This window comes from Limanda limanda, chromosome 7, assembly GCF_963576545.1.
Source record: "Limanda limanda chromosome 7, fLimLim1.1, whole genome shotgun sequence".
NCBI lineage: Eukaryota > Metazoa > Chordata > Actinopteri > Pleuronectiformes > Pleuronectidae > Limanda > Limanda limanda.
Genome location: NC_083642.1, coordinates 11,573,136 through 11,597,174, shown reverse-complemented (window position 1 = coordinate 11,597,174; position 24,039 = coordinate 11,573,136). Strand labels below are relative to the sequence as shown.

General features: G+C 43.3%; 1 protein-coding gene across 1 annotated transcript; it reads left to right on the top strand.

Moving 5' to 3' along the window:
* Positions 1-29: 29 nt before the first annotated feature.
* Positions 30-23,468, top strand: plcg1 (phospholipase C, gamma 1). The gene is made up of 33 exons (XM_061074216.1): positions 30-185; positions 1,446-1,723; positions 8,060-8,212; positions 8,593-8,686; positions 8,797-8,844; positions 9,364-9,448; positions 9,599-9,682; positions 10,080-10,102; positions 10,193-10,262; positions 10,352-10,453; positions 11,630-11,748; positions 12,279-12,364; positions 12,758-12,878; positions 13,086-13,254; positions 13,408-13,530; positions 14,145-14,246; positions 14,480-14,667; positions 15,303-15,503; positions 15,621-15,740; positions 15,879-16,059; positions 16,196-16,273; positions 16,374-16,477; positions 17,042-17,135; positions 17,342-17,411; positions 18,396-18,559; positions 19,765-19,861; positions 19,956-20,180; positions 20,281-20,429; positions 20,839-20,953; positions 21,778-21,939; positions 22,029-22,117; positions 22,765-23,033; positions 23,132-23,468. The coding sequence occupies exons 2-33, from the start codon at positions 1,507-1,509 to the stop codon at positions 23,172-23,174; spliced, it is 3,945 nt and encodes a 1,314-aa protein (XP_060930199.1). The 5' UTR covers positions 30-185; positions 1,446-1,506; the 3' UTR covers positions 23,175-23,468.
* Positions 23,469-24,039: the final 571 nt, after the last annotated feature.

The following is a 24,039-nucleotide window of genomic DNA, read 5'->3' as shown; positions in this document are numbered from 1 at the left end:
TCTCTCTCTCTCTCTCTATGGACGGCCGGAGGCGAGAGGAGGACGCGGGGATTGTTGTCGTCGGGACTGCAGCGTCTTTCCGGGCCGAGGCGATGATTTAACCACCGGGGGAGAGCGACGAAGAGAACCGGGGAACCGGAGCCACACGACCGGGGAGGAGCGGGCTCAACAGCCGGGAGATGGCGGTAGGTACCGAGCTGCTCCGCGGCCCCTGCGACGGGTTGTTTTTTCCCGGTTGAGTTTTTCCTCCGCACGGTAAGACGAGGACAGAGAAGGGGGGGAGCGGGACGGAGGCTGCGGCTACCTGGGCTCGTTCCTGCCGGAGAGAACCCACCGGCCATGGTTCGTTCCTCCGGCCCGGCCATGCTAGCTCCCACCGGGCCCGTCCCCACGCCGGGGAGCAGCCGGGCGGCTCTCGCTAGCCTCGCTCCCCTGGTACTCCTCCTCCTCCTCTGCCGCCGCCGTCCAGCACCACTGCTCCTTATTTTCTCCATGAATAATGTGACGCCTCATGAATTCAAAGGAAACTTTGTTCTCCTCTGCAGCAGGTTACGGGCCTGTTGTTCACTCGGACCCGGATTAAAGATCCCCGCTGCTCCGTTGAGGCTCAGACCTCCGTGGAGAAAGTTTAAATGTTGGGATCGGATCCATAGACACGTTTCCCCCACGATCGAGGCTTTTATTCGGGCTGCAGCTGTCATTCGTTATGGATAAATCTCAGTCACTGTAGGGACTTGACAAGCTGCCATTAGCACAACACACTGTACAGACCTGACCCATGGAGAGAGATCTATGAAATCATGCATGAGATGAAAGATTTAAGTTGTTTGCTTTGTTTACAAACACAATTTCTCTGTCTTAACGTGATCATAGAAACTTTTCTATACATCAAATACAATAAAGCTGTGATTTATTTCATATTTAAGGTCTAATAATGTTACTTTATTCATGCACGTAAATAACGTGCATATTTATGGAACAATACACACATTTCACAGAAAGACTTATCGGTTTTGAAAATAAACATGAATAGATGTGTGTACATATATATTCATATTTGTGTTTATTTCAAAATGTACTTATCTATTAGTAGGTCGATTTGGTAGGTTCGTTCTCATCTGGCAGGGTTACCAGTAATAATAACAATATATTTCACAATTTAGAAATATCCAATTCATATTATGAATTGTAATATATAATGATGTAATATATAATTCATATTACATCATTAAAAATGATTTAGAAGCAAGAAACTGTTTTTTTCTGGTACACGTTTTCCAGTATTTTTGCAGGTATATGAATGCACAGTACATGTAGAGTAATGTTTCCAGCCTTATTGTAAACGTGTGGTCTCTTCACTGGGGTTATAATGTGCGTACAGTGCCGACACACTAGAAGTCTCCGGTGATTTGTTGTTTCATGAGTTTCCCCCTCTCCTGCTGTAGGTATCCCTGGACTGAGCAGATTGTTCTGAGAGGAAACGGATAACAAACAGGGGAAGTGAACATGGCAGGGACCTCGGGCTTCTTTTCCAACGGACCTGTTCCGTGGATGGACAACGACACGGAGATGAACAACCTCTACCGAGACCTGGAGCTGGGGACAGTGCTGACGCTCTTTTACTCCAAGAAGTCCCAGCGGCCAGAGAGAAGGACATTTCAAGTCAAGCTGGAGACCAGGACTATTATCTGGACTCGGGGCACGGATAAAATAGAGGGAGAGAGTGAGTAGCACGCAAACGCAAACACAAAACACACACACACATGAACTGGTATTTTGGTTGTACAATGCCGGCATTCATGCCAGAAATAGATTGTTTACATACATTCAGAAATATGACGGTTACAACATGCAGTGAGGTGCTAGAACGGCTCAGAGCAGACTTGGTGTGTACACACGATGACACGCTGGTATTGTGAGCATCTGGAGAATTGTGTCACGTCCTAAATCTTTTAGATCCTTAAAAATATCACAATGTTGTGGAGTAAATGCAGTAATATTGGTTATGTGACACCTTTTTAGGAACAAGGATTTGAAATGAAACTGAAACCAGTAGATGCTTTAGTGGATCATTTTACTCCGATAAAGCAGTCTAATCAAAATATATTGCTTATTACCTAACTGTGATGAAGCCACGGCCATAAAAAGACGACTTTCAAGATATTAAACAACATTTCTGAAAAGAAAATACCAGTTATGCCGACAAGAATATTACAAGATTGAATTGTGCTGTTATTGGCAGATGAAAGTTGCTTTTCGATCTTGCTAAACTTGATTTGCTTTGTTGATATGATGTTGTTTGTCATTTAGATACAATAAAAGTCCAATGACTAGTTCAAAGGAACAGCCAGGGGCTGAATCACACTTCAGGTACAAACTCAGGGTCAACAATCAGAAGAGATATTGCTTCCCGGAACACTTTTGTTGCATTAATAGGAATATGTTGCAATCCGGGAGGAAGCTGAGGCTCAGGTTAATCTTTAACAAAACAGTGCGTCTACCCGGGGATGTGCTGGGCTTCGGCGAGTCGTTAATTCATCCGTCTGGAGGGGAGCAGGATGCCTTGTGCACAGCTGTACTCTGCTCCGGATGCAACAACAAGAGCACACGCAGACACACAAACACAGAGAAGAGGACAGAAGTCTTTGGTTTTTTTCTTCTTCTTTAACACAACAGTATCATCTTCTCTGTGATGAAGGGTTTCATGCACGTATGAGCTCAGAGCTGCCATCCGATACTCCTGGAGATGTGAAATTGGCCTCAGCGGCTCATTAATGCACAGAAATAGAATATGAGGTTTTTTTTACTGGAAGCGTGTGATCATTTGGGAACGGTCTGGCCCGCTGTATTTACCCCCCTTATCAATGGCAGTGAGAGAACGGCGTCCATTCATTCAGTGGGAACGGCCCTCTTGCTTGTTGCTAAATATAAAAGCTGAGAGGTGTTGGCCTTTAGAGTTCTCTCCTCTCTCAAATTTGTTTCTCTTCTTGGTGCCGTCATCGTAACTCTAGAACGATGCTTTCTGCACATTGTATCTCTATATGCTGTCAATATCATAATGCTGGTCTGTATTTTGACGAAGCAGGATGTGGTCTGACTGAGCGATTTGGTGGTAAGTGACGAGATGGAAGTTGTGGCAGGGGACATCACAAATGGAAGGCCTTTAGTACCTGACGCATACAGTGTGTTTTTCAAATGAAATCCCTTTTAGAATTTCAGATGTCTAAATATGTTACTGAAGACACCGCAGCTAATTAAACATGAGTCATGAGCACGTGAGTCTGACCCAAAGACGAACTCATGTGAAAATGAGTTAACTGACTAATTAGCCTTATTATAAATGTATTTCATATTTAATGCCATACTGTATAGATAAAATATAGCATCACTAGAGCTAGAATGATACCAGCCTGATACAAGGACCAATATTAGCTTCTGACAGATATACACTCTATTGGCGGCTTGTAAGTTACAGGTAGATTAAACTGGTGCTGTCTAATAAAGTCTTGCATAAAGTCTACCTTCATGATGGTTCTAATGTATAATGAATTAGGTTTGACCCATCTCCTGATCCATCAGGGTGTGTTGGATGCTGTGGATCATCCTGTGTTACAAGGAAATTGGTTTCTATCACTTTGTCGACCCTGTTTATGACAGTGAGAGGCTGAATCTCCAAAAAAAAAGAAAAAGTTATGCATTACAGTTCAACCGCACCACAATCAACATCCTCCTTGACGATCACACAGTTGAATCAACACGTCTCTGACACAGTTTCTACGAGGATAGCACTCAGTAGAGCTTATATCTGCACCAAGGCCCAGCAGTCCCTTTAAATTCAATCACGCTGCAACAAATTTCACACACTCATAGATATCAGTTCACTCAATATGCCTGATCTTCTTCATTAAGGCCCATTAGTTATTCCCTGGGAAATTAGTGAATATTTCTGGATCTGCCACTTTTATCCTGATCCACGTATCAAGTTTTCGTGGAAATCCAAACTGTGGTTTTGCATAATCTTGCTGACAAACGACAAAAGCAAGAAAACCAACAGGGACGAAAACATAATCTCCTTGGCAGAGGTAATAAGAGCTGAACATTTTAACCTTCATCAAGGCAGAATTTACTGCAGGACGGTCATAATAAACTGGATGACTTTGTTAGTTATTGCAGAGCTACTAAACTGCCAACATAGTTTATATGTCTGCTGTCAAATACTTGATATACTAAGATAGTATTTATACCTACTTAGGAACCCATTCGTTGTACTGTGCACTTGTCTTGTGTTTGGTCTGAATGATAACAAAGTGAATCTTAAGTAACGATCAGCTGGAGGAATCCTTATCAAGAATCTATTGTTTTAGAAGATGCAATCGGCTGATGTACCCCGTATCTTAAAAAACAAAATCTCATCTATTTCAGAATCCACCTCTGAAAAAAGATATGGCTATAGATGTCATAATATATATTGTTACCAACATTGGAAATTACATGTACCCTGATAGATTTGATCCAGCATGATTTAAACCAGATACAGAAAACCACTCAGTGAAATAAGATTAGAGCTTGTGGACAAAATATTACAGAAATACAAGGTGGAGCATCGCTGCTTTTTATATTTTTCATGAAGTTACAGTATATAAAGTATTTACAAACCACTGGACATCATAGTAGGATTAAATATAACAGATACAAATGTGTGTTATTATCATGAGTCTGATTATCGGCCTGTGCTGAAACATCCATAATGCTTCTCTGATAACCAGTAAATTAGACACGGAAATACCTTTGACAGAGTCCAGATTGACTGATTTAAAACTAAAACAAATAGCCAGATAATTTATTTGGTTATCAGCAGAAAATTAATTGAAATCTAATTTTGTGATCGTTCAAGACAAATTAGGTAATTTTTTTAAGCAATAATGACAAAACGTCCTTGTTACTGCTTCTCAGTTGTGAGTATTTGCTTATCTTTTCAAAAAGGCTTTATATAACTACAAGCTGAATATGTTTTGGTTTTCGATTGGTTGGTTGATGTCACCTTGGGGAACTAGGATGGAAATTTTACGAACTAAATATTGAACTGAGACAACACTCAAACATATATAAATCTGTATTCAACCTCTATAAGTTTTTGTACTACCTTGAATGGTAAATTGAGCAGAGGGAAATGACGTGTCTTCAAGAGAGGATTTTGGGAAACGGTGTGATATCAGAGTCATAATGGGCCCATTATTGATCTGCATTAAGCACCAATTAACGTTCATGTGGACAGCTACATCCTGGAAATTACTTTGAAGATGAAACTCTAAACCACTAAATGTTGAAGAAATCCTCGAAATAGTTTTTGTTTACTTCTCAGTGATGTAAATGTGGATGGAATTACCTGTCACTGGAAAATGTCGTCACTCTGACCTACTTTTTCCATACCTCTTGTAAATCAGTCACACACAGGCTTTGTCGCCTCAGACGTCTGATGTCATTTCCAACTAATGCGCACTTGGCTGTCAGCCCAGTGCAACTCTGAAAAATGTATCGGCAAATTAGCGGGACATTAAACCGCAGGGAGCGACAGGGTGTTACATTGGCGTCTGCCTCTTTAGATTGTTTATGTCTGCATGACAACATTGTTTCAAAAATCAGGTTGTCACTGGAAATCAAGTTCAGCTCCAGCGATGACTCGCTCCTTTTACACTGGGCTGGAACAGAATCCATGTCGCTGCCTGACAGTTATTTGTCAGGCAACCTTATTCTATGTGGTATCGGGGGAACTGATACAATCAGCCGATGTGGAAGTGCACTCTGAAACAGGGTCACGCTGTGGGCTCCACAGTTACACGAAATATATATTAAATTAAATTTTCAGTTTTATCTTTACAATAAGCCTTTAAATACTAAACATAATTGCAATAAAGGCTGCAAAACCATTGTTCATTATTGATTTGGAATATTGATCATTTTCACAATGAATTCTTTATAGAATGGCAGAAAATAGTGATACAGTGCTTTCTGTAATTTTTCGTAGGCCAAATTATGTAGTTTAAAGATTCTTGTTTTGTCGAACGAGCTCAAAAGCAAAAAAGTATTAGTTTCCAATCAAATATGACAAAGACAAGAAGGAAATTAGTCGATTATAAACACTCAGAGATACATTATTCTGTCAGAAGCCTAATTGATCTTTGTACAATTCATATCACAGCTATAGATTTTTTGTCAATACTGTGCAGTTGTGTTTTTTTCTCCTCTGCAACGCACAATTGACGGCAGCTTTTGTAATGCGCTGAACTAACTGAAGATGCGATGTGTATTATTAATGTAATCTGAGTGAGGAGTGACACTGTACACCAATCAAACCTGTTTTCTGTCTGTAGTATCAACCCGTCAGTTTGCAAGAGTCGGCACCAACTCCACATCTGTAGATTCACTAGATAGTCAAGGATTGAAATCCCAGTGCTGCAGCCAACAACTACTTTCACTATTAGTTTATCATTATTTTTTGAAATGTCATAGAGAAATGGTGACAAGCCCCTTTATTTGATTCTGAGACTTGGTTTTATCATTGCAATGTCTTTGAACAATATCGTATAAATCCAGCCCTTGTGAGGGGGAATGGTAGAAAGGTTGTGGAAGGCAGAGGCGCTGGAGGAAGTGTTGGTGTGTGCTGCAGGATGCCTCCTCTCATCTCCTTCGGTAAGGTTACACCTCTGGCTATCTCTTTATTTCCTGCATCTGTCTGAGGCAGGCACCAAATATTTTTACTCCAGTGACTTAAAGTGTTTTGTAACAGATCAGCCTGTCAAAGCCACCTTGCTCTCAGCGGAAGTCTGCAGGCCTGTGTTGTCAGTAAAGTAAACTGAGATATGATGTACGATCACAGGGCTTGACTAGGTGAAATTTTGCATGAGAAGAAGACGCACGTTTTTTTATGCTTCAGAAGAGAACATGCTCACTCTCACCTATACGTGAGCACAGATGTGGTGTGTAGGCGACAAAAGCACAGGATGTGTGGTGCGGGTGCAGGAAGAGGAGCAGGAGCTGAAAAAAGTGTGTGTGTGTCGGTGTGGGTGGGTGTGTGTTTAGCAGGAGAGTCCTGGCTGCAGGTCTTAAACTACCAGTGGTGTGGCCCTGGTAGTCATCCATTGAGCAACTTTACAGCCCACATTCATAATGTAACTGCTCTTTAATGCAGTCAAGATCAAAATAGCCCAGTGTCATAAAACGTTGGATATATAAAGGATATGAGTTAGGGAGGCAGTGTTGTTAAATGGCATATCAGTGTTGTTACCTGTGCTTTATGCCCTTTGGACTCAGTTTATATGATTAAAACAATCTTTTAAAACTCTCTTTATACAACACACTTAAGTACAATGTGTGTGCAACATGTTTCAAAGCTCTGTCGTACACACCAGACCAGTCCCAGTATTAACTGGTTTGTGCGAGTGGCTCAGGCTGGCTCTTGTTTTCAGATGAGTGTGGCTCTGGTTGATCTCAGTGGTGAGAGAGAGACCAAGCTTAATTTGGGTTTGCTGACATGGTCATAACTTCATATGAAAATCAAATCTATCTGCATGTGTCTCTATGTTTCAGATGTGGTTTAAGTCTTAGTTTCAATGTTGTATGAGGTCAAGGGGCTTTAAACTCATACATCTTGGTCTGTGTTTTTGAACTGAGGCACTGTTCTCTGAAATCATATTATAAAAACATTGTGAAAGTGTTATTTAGGAGCATTTTCTTGATGATATTCTTCTGTAACAAAAATATATCATGCAAGTTATTATTTCCAAGCAAATTGTAACTTATAACAACACATTAACAAACAGGTAATGGACGAATTTCTCTTGCCCAACCTTTTTGTACATAAATCAATCATCAACAACTGGGCTGAAACCAAATGAATTGATTATGGACTTTGGGAAATGAAATCGTATTGAATCTGATGATCAGTGCTGATATCTGAACATTGTATATTACTATTGTGTTTTTCATATGATCGATGTTTCCCAGTCGTACTGAGGAATTTTCTGTTTTTGCTAACGCTTGCATGTGTCTCTCTTCCTAGTTGACATTCGGGAGATCAAGGAGATCCGTCCTGGACAGAAGTCGCGTGACTTTGAGCGCTACGTGGAGGACTCTGCTGCGCGGCTGGAACAGGCTCACTGCTTCGTCATCCTCTATGGCACCGAGTTTCGCCTCAAGTCGCTCAGCCTGGCAGGTACGCACAGAGACGTACACCCATTCAGATACAACCAGCACTTCAGTATTTCACCTTTGCATCATATTCTGAACAGGAATAGCTCTGTTAATAACCATAAAACACCAATCCGTCAGCCATTAGCCCCAAAGATGTTCAATGTGTTTATCAGTCACTAGTTTTTTGTGTTTGTTGCTCTTGTGTTTATGAATAAATATCTCAGAAGGTTGAATCAAAATTGCGAATATTAAGCCAAGTCCATTTTGTTCTAAGATCACCGATCACACAACGTCACCCTCTATTCTTAGACCCTTATCTCGTGCAAGGAAAAATATCCCGCAAACAAAACTTCAACTTTCATTCCCCCTTTTCAAAAGTAAACCGTGTTTCTGTTTCCTCAGCAACATCTGATGAGGAGATGACCATGTGGGTGAAGGGGTTGAACTGGCTTGTGGCCGACACGCTGAAGTCACCAACCCCACTTCAGATAGAGAGGTAAACAACACTAATGTGTACACACACCATATCCAGAGTTATTGATGTGAACAGACGTCATACTTTCTCTCCTGGTTGCTGCATGAATTCTCTGTATTGTGTTTTTTTAGGTGGTTACGTAAGCAGTTCTACTCGGTGGATCGCAACAGAGAGGACAGGTGAGTTGGCTCAGTCAAAAGAAGAAAACTACAGAGTTAATCAGATCAACCTCACAGGAAATGGCTGTAATTAGATATAACTTGATTGTATTGTGCACCAGTCACGCAGCCTTTCCCCGGTGCAACATCTAGGGCAAGTCGAAATCCGACTGGTATGTGTGTCTGCTGAGAGCTCAGCTGAGGTGTAGCGAAGGAACTGAGCTCTCAGTCACACACCAGCACCTCTTCCTGCAGCAGGAAACAGACTGCAGAGGATGGAGGAGATGCACAGAGATGTTTGGCTGCTACATCCCTGATGAAAGAGCGAGCCTTTGTTACGCTGCTAGGGTATTGTCTGCTCCGGCCAAAATTCCAGGCTGTGTAGTAAAAGTGAAGCCAAAGATACTTAGCAGAGCTAGTGGGGGACGTGCGTCTGCTGGTGTTCAGTGTGTCTACGTGTGCGAGTGAGCCCAAGTGCTCGTGCTTATTGTACGTGCATGTCCATGTTTGTGTTTCAACCAAAAGTGTGTATGTGTTTAGGATATCCTGTAAGGATCTGAAGAGCATGCTGAGCCAGGTCAACTACAGGGTGCCCAACATGAGGTTCCTCCGAGAGAAGCTTCCGGTAACCACCACCTAGTTATCACAAAGCTCCCCCACTCCCATCTCTCTGACAATAATATTGCATTAAAAGAGAAGTTGGCAGAGACCAAAGATTTATGATTTGTCGTTAACAGTCCTGCTTTCCCTCTCGCGTCGCTTCTTGTTTCCGTAGGACTCTGAGCTGAGGAACGGAGACGTGTCCTTCAGTCAGTTTGCTCAGCTCTATCGCAGCCTCATGTTCGACGCTCAGAAAAACGTAAGTGCAGTCATTTTGTGTATCCACAGATGGTTCTGTCCCGGCACTTTCATCCCCCTGCTCCCCCATTTGATGCCCTGCCAAGGCGTACCCACCCCCCTCCCCATCTGTCTGCTCTCAAATGGCTGTGAGATCAATATGGACCAGTTAAAAACCCAGCAAACCCCTTTGGTGGAGGCCATTAGGACAACCACACACACACACACACACAGACACATGCACTCAGCTGAGGAGACAGGCAAGCTGTGGTCAGATTAAATGAATGACCTCAGTGCCCCCCTCACCAAGTCTAACCACCCAGCCCCCATACAGGATGTCTATGTTCATCTTTTTTAAACATCAAAATAACAGCACTTTGGATTACTTACTGAATTTTCCTTTTCGATCAATCCTGCAGATGGAAATCCCGTTTCTACAAAGGTAGGTCAGAAGTAAACACACATTAAAAGACGTTGACTCTTTCCGCTGCATCACATGTGACTGAAGTGAACCATTACTTTTCTCTGCCAGGTTTATTGACAAACCAGAGCAGAGGATTTCCCTGGAGGAATTAAAGAGCTTCCTCCTGGAGTCTCAAAAGGTAATATCTGCGGGCCTTTGAACATTCATTTTTTTATTTTGAATGTGTTTCATTGGCCCCAATACATCTGTGTTTCTATGTGAATCCAGGAAACGTGGGCTACAGACAACAACAATGTTCAGGAGTTTATGTTCGGCTATCTGAAAGACCCCCTGAGAGAAGTGGAACAGCCATATTTCCACCAAGACGAGGTACAAGCACTCCAACCGCCTCTCACATTTTCTTTTACCCCCTTTTTTCTCATGTCTTTTCTTACCCTTTGCGCACTAATGGAACATTTGAATAAATATTCATCAGTTATGTTTTTCCGAAGACCCCTTCCTTGATCGTGTGGGCTTAAGACGATCTAAATTTACCACAACTAGCCACCATCTCGGCCTCAAGCACCTCCTCCCACACGTAGAAAAGGTTATTGACTGTAGCACTGTGTGAGGGTTCGACAGAAGGCGAGGGATTCTTTCTGTGGTCAGAATAAAGCTTTGATTGACAAAAACGAAAAGAGGCTTGCACCAGGAGCCAGCCTGTGGGAGTGGGTGCAGTCTTTCTGTGCCTCAGCTCATAATGTTTTAGATGGCGGGTTAAAAAAAATAAGACAAAGTGCTGATAGGACAACATATACCACCTTCACCTTTTTTGCACAGACTGAACCCAAATGTTCAACCTCTGGACTCTCAGACTACAACCCTCTAGACCTCTGTCATACAAACTGTGACTTATCTGAAGTGCTAAGTCTGCAGCTTATCACAACTAAATCCAAAATATTTAGCTGATGCATATTCTGTATCATGTTTAAAAAAGAAAATAAATCTCATTTCTGACTGCTGCCTGAGGCTGAAGGACAACACCACTAACTTGCACTACTTGTTTACATGCAAATTGTTTTCCCACAATGCCGCTGCTCTGTGGTTTCCAAGGCATTTACAATTGCTTTGTTCTCTTTAGCAAAACATGTGTGCCACTGTAGTATCTGCTTATAGTTTAAATGGATTATGCATTGAAATATTTGTTGTGAGTTTGGTTACAGATGTAAATACAACACAAAACCATTTGTGTCTTATGTTGCAGACACAATCTCAACAATCCTTTCGGTCGTATGTGTAATTCCGATGCTAATAGTGTGCCCTGCAGGAGGGCTTCCCATCCTCCCCAAGTTTACACATTTTTGTGTAACTACCTATTTCTCAGTTGCCTTGGAGCTGCGAGCCACCAGATTTAAGTTTCTTTGCGATGCTTGACTCTGTTATACTTCCTCGCCATTCTTGTTATATTGTTGTGTGTCTTTATATCTGGTGTAGATCACTGGCCGTTTGAAAGCCCACCTTTGCATTCTCCGCCTCATTTTCATCATTCTCCTCTGTTCTGTGCAGTTCCTGACGTATCTGTTCTCCAAAGAGAACACCATCTGGGATTCCAACCTGGATCTGGTGTGTCCCGAGAATATGAACAACCCTCTGTCCCACTACTGGATCTCCTCCTCGCACAACACGTAAGAATGAGGCAATGGAGGACGTGTGTGTTTACATTCAGTTCTACCAATTGTAATGACAGCCTGGGAACATTGATGGCTGGCATCCTATCTTGAAACCTCGACCCAAAGAGGTCTTTTGAACTGGCTTCATACATCAGATAAAAGTGTATTATTTGACAATTATGCCCCAGAATGAGATCCCAGCGTGTATTTATCAGGAAAGGGTATTTTTCCTCCCATTGAAAAGTGTGTGAAAGGCAGTACAAGTGATAATTTTCTGTATTTGTTGTGGAACAATACTTGGCTGGCAGGGACCGGAGCAGTGGAATAATAACTTCCACGTTGCTTTGATTGTGTTGGAATTGACCGGCTGAATGAGTAACAAAAGAGAAGGAGCCCTTGTGATTCGGTGCTATCAATGAGCTTAGGCCACCACCATGGAGAGCGTGTGTGTTCATGGTACAGTCTCTGACGTGTGAAACCTTTTGAGGGACAGGTTTGATGTGTGTTCTTGTGTGCGCACGTTGACATTGCTCGTTTATTTTTAGCTACCTGACGGGAGACCAGTTTTCCAGCGAGTCGTCCCTGGAGGCATACGCTCGCTGTCTGAGGATGGGCTGCCGCTGCATTGAGTGTGGGTATACACACAAACACACACACACTGGAGTTTTACTACACATACAGTTAATAACTACCCCTAGACTTTCAACCTAATAATTAACTCTCATACCACTCTGTCTGACATTTCCACTTTTCAAGCAGCTGCCGCACCCTTACCCACACACGCTTACTCTTGCATAACCGCAGCAAAGATCACTAACACCAAAGCCTTGTCGAGCAGGTTTCCATTTAAGCCAAAAAAGTTAACTTTGCCTCAGACAAAAGAAAGCAAATGTAACATAAGCGTGTGCATCTTCAAGTCTAAAGGCCTTAAAACTCTTCTGTAACTTCCTGTATATTTACATCTGTCTGTGCAGTACTGTAGAAAGAAATAACATTGCAACCACGTGTGTGTGTTTATTTTCAGTGGATTGCTGGGATGGTCCTGATGGAATGCCAGTCATCTACCACGGACACACCCTTACAACAAAGATCAAGTTTTGTGATGTCCTGACCACCATCAAAGAGCACGCCTTTGTCACTTCTGAGTAAGTCTTCGGGATTTCCTTTTACAGACGTCAGTTGTGATGAGATAAAAGAACGAGATAGCGTGCACACAGAAATATCAATCGTCAATCTTGACATGCTGCAGTGGCATCACTCATCGATGTAGTGTTTGTGAAAATAAGATAAGAAACTGACTCCTAAGCGCAGATAAAGAGGTTGATGTGTGTTTGACTCTGGTCCTCCCTCAGCTTTCCCATCATCCTCTCTATCGAGGACCACTGTAGTATAGTGCAGCAGAGGAATATGGCCACTCACTTTAAGAAAGTGTTTGGAGACCAGCTGCTGACCAAGGCGGTGGATATCTCTGCAGACGGCCTGCCCTCACCAAACCAGCTCAAGAGGAAAATCCTCATCAAGGTCCGGAGCCACTTTCTTTTGTTACCAACTTTTCCTACAGGAGAAAGTGTGGATGGATGTTTTGTACACTGTGATCCGGCAACATAATGGATCTGATTGTATGTCCTCTTCTTCCTCTGTCCACCTGTGCTCCTCTCTCTTCATCACCTGCAGCATAAGAAACTCGCAGAAGGCAGTGCCTATGAGGAGGTGTCCACCTCCACGCCCTACTCGGAGAATGATATCAGCAACTCCATAAAAAACGGCATCCTGTACCTGGAAGACCCAATTAACCATGTAAGCACATTCACTCGGTGTCAGTGGAAGAAGGGTGAATGATCTGTTGTCTGTTGATTAGATCTATATTTTGTTTGTTTTGTTTTATGTTTTTTGTGTCGCATTATTTCACTGGAAAACAAAAAACTATCTAGAATGACACTGAGTAGAGCACATACTTCAGTCTCACACTCATACTGTAGATATTGGTCCTTTAAATATGAGTTATTTTTGTTCATCAAGATGAATGATTGCCTGGGAAATTCGTGAAATGGCAAGTAACACTATCTTGCAATGTTAAATAATAAAAAAAAAAAGATTTGTTCTTTTTCTTGGCCATGCCCCATCCTTCTCGTAGAAATCAACTGATTTCTATGAGAAGGAAGGGGCATGGTTCTTGCATAATCCTGCTGACAAAACAAACGAATGGAAAGCGGGGTGAAAACATAACCTCCTTCATGGAGGTAGAAATGAACAAATCTAAAAAAATAAACGAATATGAGCTGCTTCTCTTGATCTGTTGAGTTCTGTTTCTTGCTTCTTGCTTACTTTGGCTCATTTTCAGTGCAACACATGGATCCTCTCAATATTTAATCAAAGTCTTTCTCCCTGTATCCTCCCTCATTCCCTCTCAGGAGTGGTATCCTCATTTCTTTGTCCTGACCATGAGTAAGATCTACTACTCGGAGGAGACCTCCAATAACCAGGGTAACGATGATGAGGAGGAGCACAGAGAGGTTAGTAGGCCTGATCCGCTGTTTGAGAAGAAAACTTGAACCAGACGTTACACTCAATTCACACATAGTATGAGCAATACTTGAATTCCTGCATGGGTTAGAGGTAACTTTCATTTTTGAGAACTTCCAAGGCTTTTACAGGATAACTTTCAGAATATAATGCATTTGTCGGTGTCATATTTTGTAATGGCAATGAGCTGAATAACATCTCCCTCTGTCTTCTAACCGCCCAGGTATCCAATGGTATGGACCAGCACGTGACAGAGAAGTGGTTCCACGGGAAGCTGGGCGCAGGGCGAGACGGGCGGCAGATAGCCGAGAGGCTGCTGTCAGAGTATTGCCTGGAGACTGGAGCTCCCGATGGCTCTTTCCTGGTCCGAGAGAGCGAGACCTTTGTGGGAGACTACACGTTATCATTCTGGTATAATGCACATACTTCTACATTAATAAATCCTGCAAACTTTACAGACTGTGTGTGCATTTGTTTGGCAGCGATAGTTTACTGCATTTACTTCCATGGTTACATAAACATTAAACCTCTTAAACTCAGTGGTAATGTTATTTTGAAATGTAATTGAATATTTTTTAAATCAAATCTTTAAGCTGTATTAAGTGGTAAGCTTTTCATGGCATCGTTTTATTAAATTGAAAGTGAATTGTAGTATGTATGGTGCCTTTGTAATATGACTTTATGTACATGTCAATGGGAAACTCTCCCATTCTCATTGTGTGTGATCTTTAGGGTTAAACTCGTGCAAACAGCTGATTGACACGTGCAGATCAATCAAAGTCAATCTCTGTCTCTAATTGAATGTAGTCGTTGTCACGGTCTAAATGTGACCATTCACCTTCTGTCTGCAAATGCATAGACTTTGCATGAGAGGAGGTATCTCACAGCTAATCAATCTGTTTGTATGTGATTCACACACAATGCATGGAAACTGTGTATATCCTCGGATGTGTTCAAGGTTAATAATGGGGGCAGGGCCTTTCAGAGAGCTGTCACTTGGTCATAATGATGCAACAATGACCTTCTCTTTTCCTCTTCTGCACCAGGCGGTCGGGGCGGGTGCAGCACTGTCGCATCCACTCGCGTCAGGAGGCCGGCAGCCCCAAGTTCTACCTGACTGACAACCTGGTGTTCGACACGCTCTTTGCCCTGATCACCCACTACCAGCAGGTGGCGCTGCGCTGCAATGAGTTTGAGATGAAGCTCACTGAGCCGGTGCCTCAGACCAATGCCCACGAAAGCAAAGAGTGAGTCCTAACACTGAACTGACCTTCAGTGATGACAGTGCAGACTGGTCGCTGACACTTTAATGTATTAGGATCTTGAAATTAATATTTATTGGTTTATTTTTTCTTCTTCCCAAGGTGGTACCATGCAAACCTGTCCAGGAGCCATGCTGAGAACATGTTAATGAGGGTTCCTCGTGACGGGGCTTTCCTTGTCAGGAAGAGGGCGGAACCCAACTCATTTGCCATTTCCTTCAGGTAACTCAGTCCTCCCTTAAGGTCATAATAGATTATATCTCAAGTTATCTGTTTACTTCCTTTTAATGTACCAGGAAGTGTAGAGAAATACATGTGGTTGAGTTTATAATTGATATCATGTCTGTGTTGTCTCCACAGGGCTGAGGGTAAGATAAAGCACTGTCGTGTGCAGCAGGAGGGTCAGACCGTGGTGCTGGGCACCTCCGAGTTTGACAGCCTTGTAGATCTCATCAGCTACTATGAGAAACAACCTCTGTACCGCAAAATGAAGCTGCGCTACCCCATCAACGAGGACACACTGGAGAAGATCGGCACTGCTGTAAGTATTGCTATGAAGTCTAAGGCACTTTTATTAGAGATTAATAAGAATAAATATATAGAATAGTTTGCATCCTGTGGTAAAATCCCCTGTAGCCAAATGAAAAGACCTGTCTACACCATCAATTTTCTATCAGGAGCCAGACTACGGGTCACTGTACGAGGGAAGGAATCCAGGTTTCTACGTGGAGGCCAACCAAATGCCGACATTCAAGGTTAGAGAACACATTTTGAATTCTGCACATTGTGTGTGTGACCAGTGTGTGTGGTGGAAACTTTGAACACGTGTCGAAGCCATGTGTCTTGTGTTTTCAGTGTACGGTGAGAGCCATGTACGAGTATAAAGCCCAGAGAGACGATGAGCTCTCCTTCATCAAAAACGCTGTCATCTCTAATGTGGACAAACAGGAAGGAGGATGGTGAGTGGCAGGAATTATGAATCATCCATTCAAACACAAGGTCACTGCCAAGGTCTGGACCCAGACACTGTCCTATCCTGACCCAGAGCTATAACCAATGAATAATTCAGACTCGATAAATGTTGACAGAGCATTTCCGTCTTAATTGCTGCAGCTTTTCTAGGCTCTGGCTTAGCGGCTCTGGTCACAGAGCAACTTCATGAGACAAAAACACTAAATGCGATATTGGAGCTGTTCCGTCTTTTTTGCCAAACAGTTTCTTTATTTATCTTTAGATCGAGTAATACACTCATGACGTTATGTTTAACTTTTATCAAACTAAGCTCTTTATTTGAACATCACATATCTTTATTATGGAGGACTTAGATTTGATATCTCTAAATTCTCTGAGAGAAATTTAATTTATATCCTTGATTTAGACACTAAAATATAGTTGTGTTAAATGGGAGCTAACTGATACAGACATGGGACCATGAGATGAGCTAAAAGCCCTTTTTCTAAGATCTATTATGATGTGTTAAGGTCCCATTGCATTTTATCTCATCTTTTATCTCTCTCTCTCAGGTGGAAGGGCGACTGTGGAGGGAAGAAGCAGCTGTGGTTTCCTGCTAACTACGTGGAGGAGATCAGTCCATCAGCAGTGGAGCCCGACAGAACTGTAAGCATCAAACCCCCGAACTGAGAGAAGCCGACAGCTACACATTTGTATATTTCAAGTGAAATTAGTGAGTTCCACAGGGATGTCAGGCCGTGTCGCTCATCTGTCAGTTATCCACGTGCCACACAGATACATGTGTGAAGTGGATTATTACTTCAAACAGGGCGATAACTTCTATCTTAATCCTCGTCTTTTCTGTCAAGCAGGAGATAACAGAGAACAGCCCTCTGGGAGATCTGCTGAGAGGAAGCGTGGACGTCTCTTCCTGTCAGATTGGTGAGTGGCCCCTCCACTTCCTGTCTGCCTGCAGGGTTGCAGAGCAGGCAGTCACCTTGCCAGAGGCCGACCTGCATTTTCTGGCCGTCATATTCTTGCACATGAACTCAGGACTCTGTTTCTTTAACTGCAAAAGAACACTGTCACCACTTTGTTTACTTTCTTTTTTTCTGTATCCATTATCAGCCTCTTCCATTATTAATTCTTCTCCTTTCTGTTTTGTTATTACTCTTTTCTCACAGCTCTGTATTCGATATTTTATTGACGCCCTCCAATCCAGTCAATACACAACCCATTAGTGTTGGCTCATGCTCTCCAGGATTGTTGTGCTCACTGCTAATGAGTTAATACTTGTGCCTGTTTCTATGTGTGTTTGGGGGGGTTAGCTCTCTGGCTCCATCTAGTGATGTGGGTAAGATATAATTATATCTTTCTGAACACTTTGTTCCATGGCTTCCTTCATAAGACCACTGGCAGAGCTGAAGCTGTTGTTTTCCTGTAGAGAAAGTGATGATGCTGAACCTTGAGGCAGTGCTGCTGCTGAGTTCAAAATATTTTAACTTGAACACTGTTCTCCTCTGACCTTTAGTTTGGAGAACATCTTTAAATCAAATTGAAGATGTACAGGTTGTTTTCAACATGAAGAATCTGTTGCAGTTCCAAGATCCCTTCTTAGTTGGATTTAGAAAAAATGACATCAGCATAAACGGAACTAGAGCTGCGATTGTTTGTTGATTCATTGATTAGTCGATCAAAAGAAGACAAAAACGCTGCTATTTTGATAGTATGTTAATTATTTAAGTTGTTTTAAAGCAGGATTTTCTCTCCATACCTCACCAGTTCATATGTATCATTTTTTTATATGAAATCATTTCACATTTGGGTGGCTGGAGGGAAATACTTCAAGTAAAAATAGGAAAGTGGAACCCATATTTGTTGTCCTCTTCTCTATTATCCTCACCATTTTCCCTTTCTTCTCTTCAGTTGTGCGTCCTGAGGGGAAAGGCAGCCGGGCCCATGTCTTCTCACTTGTGCCGAACACCTCCATGCGGACGGGCCCAGTGCTGGATGTTGCTGCCAGCAGCCAAGAAGAGCTCAAGGAATGGGTGTTCAAAATCCGTGAGGTCACCATGACCTCAGAGGCAAAGGTAACTATACTGCATGAAGTGGCAAACAGGAAGTGCAGGCCACGAATTGCTCATGCCGCAGTGTTGGTTTAAAGAGCCAGTCACGACTTGCAATTGCCCTGTAATACCCCTGACTTGTATTTAGGAAACACTGATTAAGAAGTAAGCTCATGTGGTATTTCTCAGCAGTTACACACTCCCTCACCTGGAGGCTGATTTGTTTTTCCTCTGTAGAATCGCCTGAGCAATAGTTGTTGGGAAAGAATGAATCCTCAGGCGAGCATCTGCTCAGGGCCCAGGGCTGGGGTGAGGAGAGAGCCTGGCTTAGGGACTTTAGACTTGCGTCACTGCTCTTTGCAGATGTGGTTCTGTTGACTTAATCAGAGGAGTACAAGTGTTCGGGATGATAACTGAAGTCCATATGCAAGTGGCATTATATGTCAATGGGAAATGCAAGTGGCGGTAGGCCTTTTCGTTCTCTGCCGTAACAGTGGATTGCTATCTCCCGTTTTGGTGTGAGTTGCTGCCCCGTGTGAAGGAGCCTTTCACAAGTGAGCGGAGGATGAAGCAGGAGACTGACAGGAAGATCAGTGTGGTCATTGTACCTCTGAGGTGAGGAGGGAGTGAAGCCTAAAGGCCAATTGTCAGTTTACCAGTTGAGCTACTTTCTGATCCTCACCTATTCTCATAAGCTCTCGGTAAATGACTGAAAGAATGTAGTCGTTGGTACAAACAGCTTAAATGAGCTTCTCCATAGAGACAACATCCCATCTAGTCTGGGACTGTCTCAGGATCCAGTCCAGAAGGAGCTGGAATCACCCTGGTTAGCCTGCTGCCTCCATGACTCGTCCTTTGATAAATAGAAGATAAACAGGGCTTCGCTTCTTCTGCAACAATTAAGTTAAAACACAGCTTTGCTTCATATCTGTGGGAAGAACTATTCTCCTATTTGCAGGTGTGTGTGGGGGTGTCTCCTTGTATCTGTCGCTCTTCACACAAACAGACAATCACTTGTGTTTAGTTATTAGTCATGATGTCTGATCATGAATCCAAATCCTTCCGGTCACTTTAACACTGACGTTCTGGCTCTGTGCATCTCGTGTAATGTTGGGCTTTTTTTTCAAATTTTATGAGCCAGATTAAGACAGTTTCAGGTTATAAATGTTGGTTTCAATACATTTTCGGTTAATTGCCCAGCCCTGATTTATAGTTGTCTCTGTGCACAGCTGGAAGAGGGGAAGATGATGGAGAGGAGGAAGAAGATCGCACTTGAATTATCCGAGCTGGTCATCTACTGTAGGCCTGTGCCGTTCGATGAAGACAGTAAGAATTACACTCTGCAACATGAATCAATAGTCACATGTCCAATACCAGTGCAGGTGGGTCAGTTCTGTCCTTCTCTCCCTGCCGCCTGTAGAAATCGGCACCGAGCGAGCCTGTTTCCGGGACATGTCATCATTCCCGGAGACCAAGGCAGAGAAATACGTCAACAAGATCAAGGGGAAGAAGTTCCTGCAGTACAATCGACTGCAGCTGTCCAGGATCTACCCCAGGGGCCAGAGACTAGACTCCTCCAACTATGACCCGCTTCCCATGTGGCTCTGCGGCTCCCAGCTGGTAGCGCTCAACTTCCAGACCGCAGGTACCGTATCTACCTTCTGTGTCAGAGCCGATAGGCGGTGTAGACAGAACCTTGTCTAACACTTTGATTAACTTCCCTTTGCTCTTTTCTCCACATGCAGACAAGCCCATGCAGATGAACCAGGCCCTGTTCATGTTGAACGGAAAGAGCGGCTACGTCCTTCAACCGCCCATCATGAGGGACGACAGCTTTGATCCGTTTGACAGACATACACTACGAGGCCTTGATCAGATCACTCTAGAGATAGAGGTACAATAATGCCAGGATCCAACTCTGTGTTTGCATGTGTGATACAATAATAGAAAGGTTTTCAAACTGTGAGGTGTAAATCATGGAGGGCACTGAGGTGCTTTACAACCTTTGGCACCTGATGGCTGCAATTTGCTTCAAAGCTAATCCTCCTTCTTGGCATCTTAACTCAGTCTTATGTGAACTGACTTGAGATATATTTATATATTTTTAGATTCAGTTTGACATTTTCTTTCCTCACACTTTCCAAGGATATAATTATCTCCGATGCCTAGAGCGATTAAACAACCGTACCCTTTCTAAGAGATCATAGAATCCTGGACAGAACCAGTTCACAGTTGCATTTATGTGCTGAAACAAGTGAGAAGCTCTGAAGCAGTAACTCGTGTTCCTCTTCTCCTCTCCAAAGGTTTTGGGCGCCCGGCACCTGCCCAAGCACGGGCGTGGCATCGTCTGTCCTCTGATCGAGATCGAGGTGTGCGGGGCAGATTATGACAGCACCAAGCAAAAGACCGACTCGGAAGGTAAGAGCTGCTCTGATTGTAGCCGAAGGGTCAATGAGTTGTTAGTGTTTACTGGATACGTTATCCTCATGTAGTTTCCTGTCTGGTCCTAGAAAAACAGGAAGTTGTACAAAACAACTGAGCCATGTGTGGGAACAAAAAGGGAAACGCGTTGTGGACATAGTTCTGATACAGCTCTTGTCAGGGTTTGTTGTTTGGCTTTGGAATTGTATCTGCGATTTTAAGAGAATACAATATTTATTGCTTTCTGGAGAAGTTACTTCATGTTCATGCTTTTCTGTATCTGATGATAGTTTATTGCACAGAATTACTTTTCTGCAGACTTTTTCCTTTGTGTTTGTGACTCGTCTGCATCAAACTGTGTTAAATCACTAAAACAGAGATTTATTTCAAACTTAGAGGCAAATATCCGTTTAGACAAGGCATTAATGTGACTTGGCAGCTGTAGAAACCCATTTATTTAGGACTTGGCAGTTCTGGACTGTAAATTCTGACCTGAGCACAACCAGCATTATGTTGTGATAGTTTTATGTGTTCACTTAAATGAGGATCTCCAGCATCCTCTGCTCTTCTTCTTTTTATGTTTGTTCCTCTGTGTCCTTAGGAAAATACTCTTTCCTTAGGAAGTGGAAAGAGTATTTTTTTATAGTCTTGGTACCGTTTTAAAATCTATATATAAAGCATAATACAAATTTTATCAGCACCTGTAGTATAATTTCAAACACTGCTGTTTCACTAGTTAAAGATTCTGTTACGACACCATTGGTGGATCCATATTTAACATGTCTCTTCTCTTTCCATCTTTGTTTGTTTGTGTCCTGCAGCTGATAACGGTCTGAACCCCACGTGGCCCCAGAAGCCCTTCCAGTTCGCTGTGTGCAACTCTGCATTCGCCTTCCTGCGCTTTGTGGTTTATGAGATTGACATGTTCAACGACCAAAACTTCTTGGCCCAGGCCACATTCCCCATTCACGGTCTGAAGACAGGTACACACAAAGATAGTTTCCTCTCTGAGACGACCACAAAGATCCCATTGCAGATCTGTGCTGTAATCAAAGTCTTGTTGTGTCACCAGGTTACAGATCCGTTCCTCTGAAGAACAGCTACAACGAGGACCTGGAGCTGGCCTCTCTGTTAGTCCACATGGACATCATCACAGGACGGGTGAGCTACTGTTTGTTACTGAGCTGATCCTCAAGCTGCTCCATGATGTCAGCAACATCAGAAAACACTCACATACAAACAGAGAGGAGACGCAGGGATTCATGAACACCAGTTATTTACTGGACTCACCAAAAAAACAATCAAACAAGTAACTAATTGTAAAACTGTTGGTTTATAGTTTGTTTAATTGAACAAAAATAGGTTCAACTAAGTTATTACATGTTAAATGCTTTACCGGTGCTTATAAGAGGACAGTAGTAATGGACAGAGACAGACGAGCTGGTCGCCCTGGTTACAGTCTTTAGACTTTGCTAACCAGCTCCTAGTTGGTTAGTTACACGGTACAATTTTTTTTAACCAGTAAATCTTACCTAATACTGAAGCCCTTAAATCCTTTTATAATGAGAATTGCTAAATAAATACAGCTTTGTCTTCAGTCTCATCTAATCCACCCAACACATAATAAGCAGACTCTCATCATTGTGTCATGTCACTCTCAGTTAGAACATCGAAATATTCTGAGCCTGCATTCTGATTCTAAAATAAATGGTCTTAATCTCACATTTAACTACGAAGCCATGAACACTTGAACTCTGGAAACTCTGGAGTTGACACGAGCATCATCTCTTTCCTCCTTGTTCTCTCAGGAGGAGAACGGAGAGGTTCTGAGCCCGTTTCTCGCGGTTGGGTCCACGTCGGTGTCGGCCTCCGCCCAGGCCGGCCGGGAACGTCTCGGGGAGTCGAGCTCGGTGTCTTCGACCTCCTCCAGCATGTCCGCTCTGCCCCAGTCGCCGGCCCAGGCCATGGCCTACGCTGGGAGAGAGGGCTCCTTTGAGTCCCGCTACCAGTCCCCTCTGGACGAGTTCAGGGTGCCCCAGGAGACCCTGCTGGACCACATGGACGCTCAGAACCGAGGGTAAGTGTGAGCCGCGCTGCTTTGTGGTGCGTGCGGGGACGTTGGGAAGCGCAGAGACGATTCTAGAAGTCCTCCTCCTGTCTTTGTCTCCACCTCAGGAATTTGCAGAGGACCCGTGTGGGTGGAGAGAACCGTGTCTAAGTCCAAGGCAATCAGGACCAATTTCTGTCGCACCCCCCCACCGCCACCATCACCTCAACCCCCCCTTACTCCTCCTCCTCCTCCTCACCCTGTCGCCCCCCCCCCACGTACCGATGATGTCACTGACTGCTGTGAACACTGTTTCCATGGAAACGCCCACCACCGCTTTGGCCTACATTTCAGGCAGCTCTCCCTCCCTCCATTTTCCAACACCCACCCCTCTGTCTCGCTCTCTCTCTCCCCTTTCTCCCTCTCTCTGGCGCTCTCTCCCCGGCCTGAGGAGGAGAAGGGACTCGGACACAAGAAGAGGGGAGGGGGTGTGCGTGGGGTGGAGGGGGGGGCGCTGCGAGGAAGCGGAGCACGGCGGACAGGAAGAAGAAACGGGACATTCACAGGAGAACAAACACGAGGCTGAAGGAGTTCCAGCTCTGGACGGGTCATTTGCGGTGCAAGTCGTCCTCTATTGTGTATCAAGTGTGCACAACAGCTGCTTAGTTGGGAGGCTATAGAGGAGGGACAGAGGCGGAGCTCAAAGAGGTATCAGTTTGAAACTGTCTCCCAGTTAACTTTCTTTGATCTACTCTATTTGGCGTATATGAACATATATATTTATTCCTGCTACGCTGTTGGCCAGAGAACAGCTGCAGCTGACCTGCTCTCAAAGAGCTCCTGTATCCATGTTTTTAATTATTATAATTATTTAAACCTTTAGACATTCATAATGTGACTTTTTTATGTATATGTGTAAAACATGAGGGCTCTCTATGGCTTTTTTTTTTTAACATCTCTCTCCTCTTTGCTTTGTGGAGGAATGAGTCTCCGGTCTGACACCGTAATCCTGGAGGGATTTTACGTTTTTTTATTT